We start from the raw sequence: 16,755 nt of genomic DNA, 5'->3' as shown, positions 1-16,755 counted from the left end.
TTCCTATAACGTTGTTTCAACATCCATTTAAGGTCTATATAAAACATTTGGTTTGTCGTTGAATCAACGGGATGAGCTGGAGTTTTTACAAGATACTTCACTAATTGGTCATTTGAAGTGATAGAGATGATGCATTCTTTAGAAAAGTAACAAAATTGTTTTATTACTGGTTAACGACCAACCAAATCAAATAAGAACTTGTAAAAACTCCAGCTTGTCCCGAATCAACGTGGCATTCCATGGTTTCTAATTTTTCAAAGAACAGGTAATGGATGAGATAGATACGAGAAATTGGGGCTTTTTTTTAGAACTCTTTGACTCACAGCCTCATACGACGCTCTTTTAACGTCAATTCAATGCCCATAACGTGTCTAATGACGTTAAAAGAACATATTGCTCTTGTCCTGGGGTATAGTTAGCCTAGTTAACTAAGCCCGTATTCACAAGGCTAGGACACATGGCTTATGGCAATATAGCGTTTTTCGGTGCTTTAAAGATTTTTTATATTTACGGATTTTAAGTTTGCCTTGGAATACTGTTATTCAGTCACAACTTAACCATCAGATTTATCCAAGTGACTGAATCAAACTAGCTTAGATTTCTAGGCTAGGGTATAGTAGTCTATACTGCACGTCACTCGCGTTTTTCTACTCAATTGACGTCTTTGCCTGTACCAGACGACCACGGCTTTTTTCCTCGACACGGTAGACGTGAAAGTGGTAACAAGTGACAAACCAACAGAGTGGTAACAAAATGTGTTGGGATAGATATAGGCTATTAACGTCTATTCCACTTTGCGACTTTTTCGAATGTTTTGAGCCCAGGTTTTCGAGTTTTTTGACGTCACTTTAAACTCCTGCAGAAGCAACAAAAACGAATTTGCGTCAATACACGAAAGACTTCTTTTTTTCTAAAATTATCAAAGTAGAACTCACCAAGAAGCGGAATGAAAAATCCTGGTTTTTTGTGAGGTGCTCGCTAGAGGTATAGGAACCATCGTAAAGAGGCCCGGGTAAAGAGGTCAATTTATAACTTGAAAAATATATAATATGTAACTCTACAAACTCACAGTTACGAGAAATAGCCTTGTAAAAAGGGTTCCGTCGTGATCTAAGGTGTAAGAGGCACATTTCCCAGTTTGTCTAGGGGTTCCGTGGTTCCAAATTATACCCTTTCCACTTTCTTTTCACATTATAGATGACCGAAACAGCTGGTCATGGAACCCAGGTTACCCTTTTTCTTGTTCTCCTTTAGATCCGTGATACAACCACCATGAAAAAATACATTTTCGTCTCAAATCAATGGTTTGATGTCGCTGAAGAAGACGGTCTCATTTCACGTAAAGTTGAACGAGCTGCCAAATCAGATCTGGTTGATTTCAATTTCATGTTTGCTAAAACGCTTCGTAAGAACTTGTATGATGGTCACATTTGGTTTTCCATTTTTACGAGACCGGCAACCAGTACGTTTACCAGATGTCAACGGTTGGCAGCCTGTTTGGCTCTCTTATTATCTACCATGTTGGCTAATGCTATGTTCTATACAGGAGGTATGAACTACTTTACTTTGTTTAGGGGGCGTGGTCGAGGGGTAGTGCGCTTGCCTCTTGACCAGAAGATTGTGGGTTCGAGTCCCATACAAATAGGCTATTCCAGAAAACGTCTGTACTCCCTGTGTTGAGAAGGTGTGACGTCCAGAGTAGTCTGGAAAATAAAAAATCCAGGGGGTTCTGGTGTTTTGAACGTAAAAATCCAGGGTGGTCAGTAAAAAAAGGTTGGAAATCTAGGGTGTTCTGTACACGAGGTCGAAAATCTAGGGTGGTCTAAAGAAATGAGAAAAAAAATCCAAGGGGGTCCTGAAAAATTGGGGGAAAATCCAGGGGGTCAACATAGGGGGTGCAAATTTTCCCTAGAATAGCCCATTCGCGGATCGGTGAATCGTTAATTACACCAGGTGATGATCCGGCTTACGGGAAGAACTCAAGCCCTTAGAATGAATGTGAGTTCGGACCCCTAAACGTAAATCATTGAATAAAGCAATACTTTCAAATAGATGAAAATGTGATTCTCCGGCTGTCACAAGATGTCGTTTGAGCCTTCATTTTGATATGAGCTTCTGTGTGGAGATGGATTTCTCCCAATTCACTGTCTCTGTCCAGTCAGTAGGCACGAATTCACTTCCAGCTTAACGGCGTGGTAGTTGAGTCCTCGGGTTCTACATGGACCCGTAGCTCAATGGTAGAGCAAATACCTGCGAATGGCATGGTTGTGAGTTCGAGTCTCGTCGGATCCGTTGGTTTTCCAACGGTTCTGGTGGCTGTTCAGAAGACAACATGAGAGCGACTGTATTCACTTCATTTTAATACGAGCTTCTCAACGGAGAAATGTCAAGGTTATGTGTGGTTATAGTAAAACAGCCTTGTGTAATCCCACAAGAGAGTCACTTTAATACTTCATACAAACTAGCCTCCCCCCCCCCGTTTTTTTTCTTTGGTCGTAAAAACACATTGAAAACGGCCCAAGTCTTTTCCAAACTAATTTTTCACTGTGAAAATTAATTCTTTTTTTACAGATGAAGCTGGACCACCAAGTGCATCTGTTGTAATTGGACCTTTCACTATCTCTATTGAAATGATCCGTGTCGGTGTAACCAGTGCCTTAATCGTCGTTCCTGCGCATCTATTGGTCATTCTTCTATTCAAGAAGGTAAGGACTGTTCCATACTGGCACACAACGTTGTTTCAGCATTCATCAAATATTGGGTTTTAGGGACTTAGGTTTAACGGTAGCACCCATATCCGAAATTCTTTACCTGAGCCACACTGCTGAGTCCTGGGAAGGACGAAACTATTGAGTTTGAAACCCGAAGGGGCTGAGTCTTCAACCCAGCCGGCACACAACGTTATTTCAACGTCCATACAACGTTCATAACGTGCATATAACGTTAGAAGAACGTTAAAACAACGTTGTGTGCCAGCTGGGAATCTTTCTCAAGCATAGAAAAATGAAGTCTTAAAGTTTGCCCCTGGATAGGGAATAAGTGGCTTCATTTCCCATCCTTGATTGTCGGGACAAGCCTCTTCGGGGCTTTGGAATCAATTGACGGAACACATATCTTTGAATAGAGAGATAACAAAATATAATATTTTCACGTTTTTTTCCACACAGGCTGGTCCAAAGAAAATCAAACAAGAAAGTGAAGAAGAAGGAGAAATGGGAGATGATGCTCTCAATGCGTCACAAGTCAAATGGGACGATAAATCTGGTATGTATGACAAAGGTTTCCTTCCCCGAGACAACTTTTAGTTTTATCTAACAAGGTTTCACCACGTAGAAAAAATTCGGCTAATGGAGTTCAATTATCAAAAAAAATTAATTTTTCAAAGCCTCTGATATGTTGAAATATTTATCTTACCGAGTCCAAACAAAAAATCGTGATCACACGCCGCTTAATAAATGTCACGGTCTCAATTTCTCTCCATTATAGTGGCGGATATCCAGGGTGTTGAATTACCACTGGAAGATGAAGAAGCAAAAGAGGAAGAATCCTCCGCCCAAAAACGGAACTCATTCGTCAAATTCCTTCGCTCCATTCTGTTCTCCGGTCGTGAAGATGAGGAGGATGAATTGTTAAGGAAAAAGAAGAAACCTTTACCGCATTGGTTGGTTTATATTGGGTAGGTCATTCCTGTCTGTCTGTCTGTCTGTCTATCTGGATTTCTTATCAGTCTGTCTGTCTGTATTTCTTATATATCTATCTGTCTGTCTGCCGGTCTGTCTGTTTTTCTTTCTTTCTTTTTTTCATTCTTTCTTTTTTTCTTTCTTTCTTTCTTTCTGAGTTTCTTATCTTATCTGTCTGTCTGTCTGCCCGCTTTCTTGAGTCTGTCAAGGGGTATAGCCTGGCAAGGGTTAAAGGATACACGACCCGCTTTTTTGATAACTATGCGCCCCGGGTGTAGTTGTAATAAAACACTAAAATAGAGAATCAGTGTCTCGTAGGATGTTTTTTAATTCTTTTTTGGTAAGTCATATTAGGGTTAGTTCTTTTTAGTCCTCCAATTGAATAAAAATCGTTTCATGTTGGCTTGATTCACGCCTATGGGGCTCTCCAAAGTCATAAAGCTTTTTAAATACGAACAAGAACCTATTAGTAGGTTTATCTCAATTTTCACTTTAAAGGTTTTGTTTTTACATAAGTGTTCCCGTTTCATATCAGACACATATCAGGATAGTGTCTGCTTATTGCTATATTATGCTGACATAAGCAAAACATGTTTTTGCTTTCCTCTTTCTAACTAATCTTGCTCCAAATCCGTGTCAATTCAATGTGTAAAAGCTTGTGAATTAAAATTGATGAGTAACTAAACGATATCACTATTATTTAAAAACAAAACCTTTAAAAGATGATTTTTGTTTATAGATTCTTTACATGCTTTGTGATTTCCATGGTTTGTGGATTTTTCGTTATGCTGTATGGTTTCGCTTTTGGAAAAGTCAAATCGGACAAATGGATTGTGGCTATGATGATATCGTTTGCTCAATCTGTCTTCCTCCTTCAACCTGTTAAGGTAGGTCTTTCAATAACCTATACGCCCCTGAACGCCCATGGGTGATTGTTTACTTGGGCGAGGTCAATTTGATTCGTTGTTTTACGGGCCAAGCTACCTAAAAAAGAGGTTCGGTCGGCGAAAAAAGTAAAAATAAAAGGAGGATTTTACCTATAGAATCTCCTAAAAAGGCAGCAAAAACTACTACATCTTGACAAAAATGCGAAATAGAAAATAAAAAGACACAAAATGGTCGAATTTCATGCATAAAATGAAAATATTGAACCTGAAATTCTCAAAACCTTGGAAAAACTACCAAAATTCTGAGAATTTGACAGGCTGTAAAAACAATGAAAATAAAAATGTACTACCAAAATCAATTTTATTTTTATTTCGATTTTTGGAATTTCAGGGTCGGTTGGGCCCGTAAAACAACTAATCAAATTAGTCTCGCGTTATTGAAAAAGTTTTCATGGATTTTCTTTCAATACTTCTACACGTTTTTGATAAGAACAAACTAAATATAAAAACATGAGACTTCAATGGCCGAAACATTAAGAACAGATTAAGAACATCTTTGCGGACTCTTAAACACTCAATTTCTTAAGAAATTATACAACAATACTCACAAAATGGTGAAAATACAAACATTTTAAGAACATTTTTAGGCTTAAAACTGAAAACGTTTAGAACATTCGAAGACAAAATTTTGGATACTCTTATAGAACAACATGTATGTAAATAATACATGGCACACAATGTTGTTTCAACGTTCATCTTGCGTTATATGGACGTTTTGAACGCTAGATAAACGTTGAAAAGACGTTGTGTGCCAGCCGGGTATCAACCTTCCGTCATTTTCGGAACTTTTACTAATTGAAGTCATTTATTTCAGGTTGTTGTACTGTCAGTTGCTTTCTCTTTGATGGTGAAAGACCCAACGAGAGGCGATGATGATGACTCATTGGCTCCTGCTAAACAAAAGAAAAAGAAGAAGGATAATGCAGAAAAAATAGGTACAACAAAATATTCAGGAAAAAAAGTCACTTTTTTATTCTGCTACTGGCAATTTCATGCCACTTTTGTGACATCTTCAGGCAACTAAAAATAAATTACAACAAAATAGAATTTAATTTCTCTCTTATTACGAAGTGCTCAAGAAGTTTTATCCGAAAAAATATCAAAAAATAAAGGAGTAACTCTTTTAAATAAAATCTACACTACACTGCATTGCCTGAATATTGCATCAGCTTGAAACACAGCTTGAAGTTGCTAAGATACTCTTTATTTTTTGATTTTTCTCTTGAACTTTTTCGATTTTTTTTGAGCACTGTAATTTGAAAGTACAAAGTTCCGGATCCTCATCTGGGCTGTTTCCCTGATCCGAATTTCCATATAATTATCTTCAAATTTCTTTGAATTGACTTTGAAATATAGAATATCTAATGTGGGAAAAGTGGGTCCAGCCAATTGTTAGCTAACCGAGAGGTCTGAATCGCAGAACTCTACGAAATTACAGGTAGTATAATATGCATGAATCCTTTAGTGGATTAGCAGCGTTACGGAGTAGAAATGATTAAAAAGCTTAACAAAATTGATGTTACTTTTTCGCCTCGATGCAAGGATATCTTGCACTTTTCACAAGAGCACTCCTACATTTGTGTATTTGATAGCGTCGTCGAAGAGAATTTTCCTCCTATTTTTGTCGCCAGTCTCCTTAAAGGGTGACCACACCCATAAAGTTAACCAATCCTCTCCTCGTTCTTCTTCACAGACTCAGACGAAGACAGTGAGCTTGAAGAAGAAGCAGAAAATATCACCAAAAAGAAAAAGAAATTGGATGAATTCAAATTGCCTGAAGAACGAAAATTAGAAGAAGCTAGAATGGCCAGATTAGCTGTAAGTTATATTCACACTTCCCAGCTAGCACACAACGTTGTTTTAACGTTTATCTAACGTTCACAACGTCCATATAACGTTAGATGAACGTTGAAACAACGTTGTGTGCCAGCTGGGTTAATTTATACATTTTGTAAGTTGTTTTTTTACTTTTTTTAAGAACCGGTAAAATTTAATTTTGGTGAGGCTCGGTTTGTTCTTTCTTTTTTGGCACTTTGAGCCTCAAACTGTTCTTATCCTGTTCTTATTTATAGGGTGTAGTTGGGGTATTTTAGGTTTTTTACCCAATTTTTACTACTTTGACCCCTAAATTCACACTTATAAGTCATTTCTCAGTCTATACAAATGCTTTATGCTAATCAGAGCTGACTCAAATGATAGCTTCATGTCAGTCAAGAATTATGAAGGTTTATTGTGCCTTATCAACTACAGGAAGTCATTCTTTAGTCAAATGGGATATGTACTAGGTTTGTGAGGTGACGGGTATGTCCAAGCCAAGTTTGAAAATTGACCCTTTGGGAGATTGAATTTCGAAAAAAATCGAAGAGAGAAGGCGAAAAGTGGACCAACTAAGCTAGCCCTTATATCACATGTCACTTCTATTTCATTTCAACAGGAAAAACGTGTCAAACTTATTCTGAAGGAAATCATTATCCATTTCGCTTTCTTGAGTTTGTGTCTCATGGTGGCATATGCAGCTGCCGATCCTTACTCATTCAATCTTGCCAAAGCAACCAAAGAAGCCGCGATGGAGAACGCCATTTTGAAATCATACAAAGACGGTAAAGCTTACAATGAAGAAGTGCAAAGAGTTGTCAAAAATGCTGACGGGGTAAAATATATTCTCGCACTTCTATACACAATTATATAGTAGGGTATATTTAGAGACAGCCTCTTTCTGGGACTGTTTCGTAGAGGTCATTAAACTGTGAAATAGGCTGTCCTATTTAATACTAAAAGAAGTATGGACTGTTAGCATAGACTATATTGTCAAAAATGCTGACGGGGTAAAATATATTCTCGCACTTCTATATACACAATTATATAGTAGGGTGTATATTAATTTGGTCATCAAAAATGCTGACTATTGCAAATTATCCTAGCTTAGATATGATATCCAAATTGATTAGACCAGAATTAGTATAGCCTGATTGGGATATGAGAAAGGAAAATCACCTTCATTTTTTGATTGACTTTTCATTTGACTTTTTTCAAACTTTCATTTTGAAAACCCACCGCTCTCGGGCACCCCAAAATTTCCAAAGACGCCCACCGCCCATAAATTTTGCTCCATCTATCCGCCCATTCAAGAAACTTTTTGACCTTTTTGAGACTTTTTTTTACTTTTATTTGACTTTTTGACTTTTTTTCACAGAATTTTTGACTTTATTTTTGACTTTTTGACTTTTTTTGACTTTTTTGACTTTTTTTGAGACTGAATTTGTAGAGGTTGACGATAATTTTTCAAGTGATTTACCCCGCTCGGACGAAGATCCGCATTCTCAGATTTTGGTAAAATCTAGCTTTCACTTCTGCAAAAATGCTTGAATGGGTTTGATTATAATTATCTATTAAAATATCGTTTCTTTCTTTCTAGGTTATGAATCGATTGGAATGGTTTGATTGGGCACGCTATTCAGTCATCGATTATCTTTTCCCATTCGGTTGGTATAACTGGGATACTACGCGTGAATTTGAATACAAAAAAGGATTTACTGCAGATACGATGGCCTCCAAAGTGATGGCTATGGCACGTTTCAGACAACTTCGTGTCAAGAAAGGTAATAGTCTTAAACCTTCTCTTAACACCTAAATAGATGTCCAAAATAGGAAAAATCCGCAAAAATTAATTCCCGCAAAATGTTAATTTTTTCACTTTTTTCGACCGCGAAAATTAGTTCCCTTAGTTAGGACAATTTTAAATGAATCACTATCCTGATCTAAAATTTTATCATTAGAGAACATAATTCAGTAAAACCAGTGTATGAAATATTTTGTGTTTTTTGGTCCACTCTTCTTAACTACAGTCACTTCTCTCTAACCCATGATATTTATGACGTAATAATTTCTACGGAAGCACCAAGGTAGTGACAAATTTAAGCTAGAGAGAAAAATTGTTTGAAGTTTGCCAGGACTGGCAATGACTAGGTTGTTTCAATAGAAAACTTTACCTAATGAATATCATGAATTCAATATAGGATTTTAATTTGAATTAGGGAAAAGAATTCAATCTTTAAGGGGATATAGGATTTTAATTCGAATTAGGGAAAAATTCGAATTATATGGAGAGCTTTTTATGGAACTTCTTTCCAGCTGAGGGGACAATATTTTTAGTTCGAATTACAGAAATATTCGAATAGTAGAGGTTCGAATTAGAGAGAGTTGTCTGTAGCTTTGCTTTGCTAAAAATGCCGCAAAAATTTCAATTATTCATTTCTTCCTCTCTAGATTCGTGTCAGAAACATCCTGTATTCGAGCATCTGGTAGAAGAATGCAATGCTGGTTACAGCTGGAGTGTAGAACAACAAGAGAATTATTCTCCTGGATGGCAACCTGATTTGAATAAGACCATGAGATATCGCGCGCGTCGTGGTAAAAGAAAGGCTCTATACTTAGGTTTGGAAGACCCATGGAGATACAAGAGTGAGTGAATTATCATAGGCCACTATTCATCCATCATATACATAGCTGATGAGTTCTCTTCAATTTTAGAATGTGATAATCTTTTTCCAGCATGGTTAACTTTTAATAACATTTTCCAAAAAAACATTGTTGATGATTTTAATCTGCCGGTCTGATTAGCTCTTATTTAAGGGCTCAATACTGGGTATCCGGACAATTCCCCAACCGACAATTTCCCGACGGACAAGTCCCCGACAATACTGGTCATTGATAAATGCATCTGCATTTGGTATTTAAATAGCTCACATAATACGAGGTGCATTTACCGTAGTCGCGCGGTCAGGCGCGTGCCACTTTATTATTTGATTTGCCATCCTAAACTCGATCCAATCCTTTTTTTACACTTTTTTCTATTGCATTTTAAGTGCGAAAAAAAGACTGGGACAGTTTTATGTGGTAAAACGGACAAAATATTGCCCGCGCGGCAATCGGCGGCTTCTGTCGAAAAGGTGTATTAGCGTCTTAACTATCTTTCTTTTATTATTATTTTCCGAAAACAGCTTCATCTGAACTCCAAGCTTTCCCATTCATGGGTAAATTCAAGACTTACGCTGGAGGATCATATGCAGTCAGCATTGGACCAACCAAGAGAATTGCTAAGAAAATCATTGAAAGCATGAAGGAGAATTTCTGGGTCGATCGATACACAAGAGCCATTATTACTGAAGCTAATATTTATAACGCCAACACCAATTTGTTGTTGATCGCAACATTTTTGCATGAAATTTTGCCAACAGGTATAGATATTTCATATACAGTTGACTCCCGCTACTTCCAAATTCTATTATTCGAATCTTTTTCTCAGATTGAATTCTCAGTCACCGTCAATGGAAACCGTCGTAGAATTCTCTCGATAATTCGAACAAATTAATCATCCTGTTCGATTTCGAATAGAGAGAGTTACCCTCAAATGAGAGTGTTTATTAATATCTAAAGCAGAAAATTTTACTTACTTTAAGGGTAGAAACTAACTTTAAACCATAATTCGCGAAAACTTAAATTCGCTAAATTTCGCGACTTTTTGACTTCGCAAAACTTTCTGTCCGCGAAACTTTCTGCCCTTAAAGTAACCATTTCGTTTCTCTTTACAGGTGGGTGGAGTCATTATTACAACATCCAATCATTGCGTTTGTACCGATACGTTGGAGGGCTGGGTCAGATGATTCTTTTGTTTGATATCATCTTTGTTATTGTCACTTTTATCGGTGAGTTATTTTTCAATATCATAATAAGTTTCTTAAAATAATTGGGTTGTTCCATTAAAAATCCATACAGGGGGTGGACGAACCTTTTCAAGTCAAAAATAACTTATTGAAAATGTGTCGATACCCCCTGGAAAGTGGTGAAATTTGCAAAAGTACCTTTTTAAAGATTCTTTTCGTACCTTAAAGTGAGGGTGGACGAATTAAAATCAGTCTTTTACCCCTTGGAAAAATGAAAAAAAATAAGCTAACCATTAGACTAATGGACCATTCCATTTTATATCCATACATGGGTGGGGGTGGGGTGGACGAACGAACATTTCAAGAGGGTTATCCGAGAAATATTTCCAGGTATATTTCTTGGATTACCCTCTGGAAATGTTCGTTCGTCCACCCCTCCCCCACCCCTGTATGGATATAAAATGGAATGGTCCATTAGTCTTATGCTTAGCTAAGGCCCTTTGTTTAGGCTGCACCATCCAATGAGACATGAACGTCCCAGAAAAAAACATGTAGATAGATCTACAGAAATTAACTTTAATATTCGACAGATGATGATATAGATAAATTTTAAATTTACCTTATCATTATCTTTACGATCGATCTTTCTACTTCAACTCATTTTTTCCATAATAAGACGATAATCATTGCTTTCGAATTATCTTGATATTTATAATCGTCTATTCATTATTTCTGTATCAAAACAAATCAATTTTTGATAAAAGAAAAATTTATTCCTTTTAATTTATTCTTTAGGCTGGTACAAGGTAGCAAAACATTCACGAAAAATGGGTGGTTTCAAAAAATACTTAGCAAACGCATGGAACTTGCTTCATTTCATTGTCACTTTCTGTTCAACGGGCGCTATCGTTTGTACAATCGGGCGGAAATTATTCGTAAGGTGGGCGGTAGAAAACTATGTAGCTGAACCGGAGATGTATACTAGCTTTGCAACTGTGGCTCAATTAGAATATTTCATCATGGGTTTCATTGGGTTCGTTGTCTTCTTCACTAACCTGGAATTCTTACGTATCCTTCGATTCAATCGCCGCGTCGGATTATTGACCAAAACGGTAGCCATTATTGGCGCCCCAATGGCTTCGTTCGGTGTTTTATTCATTGTTGTTTTCATGGCTTACGTCAGTTTCGCACATTGTGTTTACAGTGATAAACTTGAAGGTAATATTCTACTCTTTTTTAAAGGTAACATGCTATAACAGTAGAATAGGCCGTTTCACAGTCGCAAAGCGTAATGGGTAATCAGGACCACTGCGCGACTTACTATTGGTCCAAAGTTTTGAAAACTTTCGAAGATTTTTGCGTCTAGCCAGCAGAAAGCCGTTATCGAGGTGCAATCAGTTCTGATTACCCATGATCCATTTCCACTGTGAAATGGCCTATTTCGACTTGAGATAAAGTATGACAGGGTCAGTATCTGAAGAATAATTGAAGGCTTGACCCCTTATACTCTTAAACGTTTGTTGCATTATAAAATTATTTGACCATGTTAATATACAGTTGACGCTCTCTAATTCGATCTTCAAGGGGAAGTTGAATTTTCATCGAATAAGGGAGCGTCGTTTATGAGAGTTTCTTGTTGACGGCGACTTTAAATTTCATCGAATAAGGGGGCCTATCGAATAGTAGAACATCGAATTAGCGAGCGTCAACTGAATCGTACTTGTATTATAAACAACTGTAATCTAACTTTATGAAACGTTTTTTTTCACAGGTTACTCGACCATCATGTTTACATTTGTCTCGCTTACTGAAATGTTTATGGGAGCTTTCGATATTAACGAGCTGGTTGATCAAGCCCCATTCTTTGGACCAATCATGTTCTTCACTTACATCGTTTTAATCGTCATGATTTTGATGAATATGTTTATCGGTATCATTTGCGACGCTTTCGCGGCCGTGCGGGAAGAATCTGACGAAGAGGAGGAAACTGACGTCATGAAATTTATGTCTCAACGCATGAAGAAATTTACCGGCATTGCTGGTAAGTTGCAATTCTTTTTCCCTACACAAATGGAAAATGAGTGTTCTACGGTTCATTTGCCTTCCAATGAGGAATGAGGTAGACTCAAACAAAGTAATCAACAAAATTTGTCCTCTAACTCATAGGGGTCCAATAGCATAGCATCGAATTTCGACAATAGATTCATTGTTTTCATGCTAAAATTACACTTTTATTAATTTCATTAACGTTTTTTTCATTAGAATGTTGGGATTAAGGTAGACCTAAACAAAGTAGTGACCTGGAAGCTCAGTCGGTAGAGCATAAGGGGATAGACCCCCGGCTCCATCGATAGCCACCAAATAAATATACTTTGAAACAAAGTAATGAAAATTCTTCCCGTTACTTACAGGTGGTCCAATGGCACCCATCTACAGTGATTGGAAATCAGACTGGGAGATCACCATGGAAAAACTCGAGGATCGTTGCGAGAATTGTTTATACGCCATGAAAAATGTTGAGAATGAAGAAATCCGCACAGATAAATGGTTCCGCATTGCAGATCCTAAGAAACGAAGCATGTTGGCAGGTCTTGTGGGAAGTGAATATTTGTTGTATGAAAACGAGGTTAGTCGCTTTGTTTTTTAAAAACCTTTTGGAATGATGCCATTTTTGCTTGAGGTATTTTGGTTTTGGGTAGTTCTTATTAAAAAACAGACTATCCACCTACAAATGTTGTAGAAACCGCCAGTTAAAAAGCTTGTAATGCAATCTATTTTCTAATTTATTAATTTAATCCCTGTAATTTCTTCTCATAGTTGATTGACGCGCTCCAAGTTATTGATCGCCGTTTGAAACGCATGTCTCCAGACGATGCTGAAGAGTTCTTGCAAGCGGCCGCGCGCATGCGTGCGCACGAGAAGGCGGAAGAAGAAGAAGAAGATGATGATGAAAGTGATGATGAAGAATCTGAATATGAAACGGAGGAGAGTGGTGAAGATTCTGGTGAAGAAACAGAGTGAAGGAGTGTAATTTTTAACCTTTTATAGCACTTTTGTCATCTCGGAGCACAATCTATCGTACATATAGTACTATATTATACTCTATCTATATAGTTTTTAAAGTTCTAAATACTTGATTAAGAAATGAATTTTGGTGAAGAATGGGAATGTGAAACGAAGGAGAGTTAGGAAAGAAACAGAGTGAAAGAGCGCAATTTTTTTACCTTACATAGCACTTAACTCCTAGACGTTCTCAAAAAGCTAAAAAATCGCAATTTTAAGATTTTTCAATGCTTAAACTTTGAATCGAATTATCTCGACTTTGGTGATAGCTAAACTCTTAATGTTTGGTACCGTTGGAAAGCTCTTTCAAAGCTCCATCTTTTTAGTTTCTCAATCAAACATAATTTCGTTGGTTGGACGTCAAGGAGTTGAGTTTAGTATAAAAATTTGAATGTGTTGTTTAAAGTTTATTTGTCTGCATTTTTAGCACTTGAGTATCATCGACTTTAGATTCAAACACAGAGTTTCTGATTTTGTTTAATGTGATTTTAATTTCATCCAAAAGCAAACAATATCTCCGAAATTTTGCTATATGGACCGTTCTCGTAAAACATAAAGGTTGTGCGAAGATAACCTGATGCATAATAGTCTTTTTACGAACGCGCTTTCGTGTATATAAATTTCATAATAAAAAAATTCTTACAATATTTAAGGCGGGTTTCAATCCTAAGTATAATTATCGAACTTATAAGTATCGAACTTTTTTACAATTTTTTAACCATTTTTAAAATTAATGTATTTATTTGTAAAGATTTGGACACAATTTTTAGAATTTTATATATAAATTGCATATAACTATAAATAAAGACACATGAATTTCAGAAGCAAGATATTTGTTTAATTATTTCTCATTTTCTCAGTTTTTCAAACAGCGAATTTCCCAAGTAAAATGCCGTTAACAAATTCGCTTATTCCGTACCCTGAGTATCAGAGGTTAAGTTTTTAAAGAATATATTAACCTCTGAAGACCAATAATAGAAATTTTATCGCGCATATGTCAATCTAATCACTGTAGAAAGAATCAAAGATGAAGAGCAAATATTACCTTATCAATGTCTAGCAGACTGTATCAGTATGCAGTTTACTATTTACGAATTCTCCCGAAACCTCCAAGTGTAATCGAAGTGAGTTTCTTTCGAAAGAAATCTTTTACATGATCCCCAAATGTATAACAGTAATTACTAAACTATTAATTATGGAAATGTCACTTTTAATTGAATCGAAATAATGTTATGATTCTCTATCACTGACTCTTTTTAAAAAGCATTGATGATATTTTTTGTTGTGTTTTCAACGACGGGAATAAAAATATCAAATTTGAACTTCATCCAAGATCTTGTATGGTCGTCATGGTTACTTTTGTCTTCGTTGATTGCGTGATGATATTGCGTCAATATATGATTTTGACCTGACCCGACTACGACTAGAAGGGTCAAAATACCAGTACTACATCCAAAGGGCCATAATTTTTCATACAGAAACTTTTACTTTTTGTTGAATCTTTTAAATAATTTTGCGTCGATTGATGTACAAGATGAGGGCATTGAAGCAAAACTGAGGCGCCCACAAAAGACTCTGGGTCTGAAAGTCAAACTTTACATCAAATTAATTCCATAAGTAACGTAAATAAAGCCTGGGATGGGATACATGGGAGAGGTTGCGTATTGCGAACGTGTTAAAATTTTGATGTCCTTGTGATCCGTAACCGTAGCATTTTTCGTGGGACTCAAATGCATGTGAACGGTTCGAAAGTATAGAAGGATTTTGAAACTTTTTTTTAGAGGAGTGTGAGCCCGCGAATTTTAGGCCTGGTAAGAGTTTTTATGGCCAACAAACTGATGTCATAGGTAAAACTCCTAACTCTCGAAATAAAGTTAAAAAATTGAGGATTTTTAGAGTCGAATTCAACAAAAATTGATCGTTACCATCGGGATGGAAAATCTGAGCAAAAAAGTATACTACTACAACAAGTCTTATCATCAGATCTAACATCGAACCAATCACTTGAGTCCCACACGACTACGGATCCAAAGAATTAACCCCCTACTTAGCAAAATCTTACACTTGTATGTATATTCAAGAAGACTCCTGGCCTAGTCTCAAAACTCTTTATTTGTGCACTTTACGCCGACCACCACCATAATATCAGGTCTATCCAACCTCGTTTTGATGCTTACTGATAGCGCTATGCCCTGGCATTGTCTGTTTTTCGAACCAGGGTATTCTCTGGCGTCAATCATTTAGTAACGTAAATAATGGAATACACGGGGACGAGGTTGAAAAACAATTTTATTAGACCATGTTGTGGAGCAATATATGTTTCCCGCGTAAATTTTAACAAATCGGTTTAAATGCTACCCCGGTTTCCCGATCTTTAAGTAAAATGGTAGCCAAAGTAGATAGCAGATTCTTAAAATATCGAACATCGTGGTGGAAGTGGAAATGGGCGGTGCCTGTGTCTGTCTGCCTTCTGCTCTAAGCGTCGATTTAAAGGTTGTATATTTCAATTCAACTCGTTGTTCAAGATTGTCTTTTATCTTGAGTGTTTACATCAGTTGGTTTCAGTCTTTTAAATTCCTATTTCAATCTTTTACAGCTGACAGCCAGATTTTAACTTTTTTCCTTTTATATTTTTGCAACAATATGTGCAGCACTAACTCCAACCTCGTCCCCGTGTATCCCAGGCTTTATTTACGTTATTGATTGACACCAGAGAATACCCTGGTGTTGGCTGATGCGAGTTCCTCTTCTCAGAGGGGGAAACTTCTTAAAACAATACCGTCAACTGCTCTAACTTGGGACATCTGACAAAACATGGGACTGCATGGGACGGCAATTCAGCCATCATTTCACCAAACCTCCAAAGTCATTTGATTTGAGTTAAGGAACGGGGTACTTAAAAATACACGATTTCTCTTTTAATTTCAGTTAATTTTACAGTAAGTTATAATACAGACCAGATATGCAACAGTCCCATGTTTCGACCAATCATCCCAAATTAGAGCAGTTGACAATACGTCATAAAAAATACAAGTTGCACTGCAATGCAATGGTTTCAGATCTGACGTTTTGTTTTTGGATTACGCAATCTTACACGTTAAAAAACAGACAAAACCAGGGTATTATCTAGCTTATTAACTATCTTATTAATAAGCATAAAAAAGCTGATAATTCGCAGGAAGCGAGGGAGGTTGCACTAACTCTTTCATACAAAATCTACCAGAAAACACATATTTGAATTTTCCAAGCTGCCTGTGAGCACTTAAGCTAAAGTTCCCACAAAATCTGGACAAAGATCAGCTGTTTTTTGAGTTTGCAAAAAAAAGGTATCAGGGGCACATACATACAAGACCAGATGGGTGTCAATAGTTGTTTTGGCAAACGCAACGGTCTTTTGAATAA

General features: G+C 36.8%; 1 protein-coding gene across 1 annotated transcript in view; it reads left to right on the top strand.

Moving 5' to 3' along the window:
* The window catches only part of LOC136821754 (polycystin family receptor for egg jelly-like), a 62,537-nt gene extending 49,183 nt beyond the window's left edge, over positions 1–13,354 (top strand). The window contains exons 41-56 of the mRNA XM_067077964.1: positions 1,255–1,549; positions 2,572–2,705; positions 3,168–3,264; positions 3,487–3,676; positions 4,420–4,567; positions 5,442–5,562; positions 6,321–6,445; positions 7,062–7,277; positions 8,043–8,226; positions 8,894–9,088; positions 9,628–9,864; positions 10,219–10,332; positions 11,086–11,508; positions 12,062–12,331; positions 12,702–12,916; positions 13,108–13,354. Of these exons, the coding sequence (XP_066934065.1) occupies positions 1,255–1,549; positions 2,572–2,705; positions 3,168–3,264; positions 3,487–3,676; positions 4,420–4,567; positions 5,442–5,562; positions 6,321–6,445; positions 7,062–7,277; positions 8,043–8,226; positions 8,894–9,088; positions 9,628–9,864; positions 10,219–10,332; positions 11,086–11,508; positions 12,062–12,331; positions 12,702–12,916; positions 13,108–13,311 (3,168 nt within the window). The 3' untranslated portion in view covers positions 13,312–13,354. The remainder of the gene's footprint in view (positions 1–1,254; positions 1,550–2,571; positions 2,706–3,167; positions 3,265–3,486; positions 3,677–4,419; positions 4,568–5,441; positions 5,563–6,320; positions 6,446–7,061; positions 7,278–8,042; positions 8,227–8,893; positions 9,089–9,627; positions 9,865–10,218; positions 10,333–11,085; positions 11,509–12,061; positions 12,332–12,701; positions 12,917–13,107) is intronic.
* Positions 13,355–16,755: the final 3,401 nt, after the last annotated feature.

This window comes from Clytia hemisphaerica, unplaced genomic scaffold, assembly GCF_902728285.1.
Source record: "Clytia hemisphaerica strain Z4C2 unplaced genomic scaffold, Clytia hemisphaerica genome assembly, whole genome shotgun sequence".
In the NCBI taxonomy this organism is placed as follows: domain Eukaryota; kingdom Metazoa; phylum Cnidaria; class Hydrozoa; order Leptothecata; family Clytiidae; genus Clytia; species Clytia hemisphaerica.
Note: the sequence above shows the minus strand (reverse complement) of the source record. Positions and strands in the feature narration are given on the sequence as shown.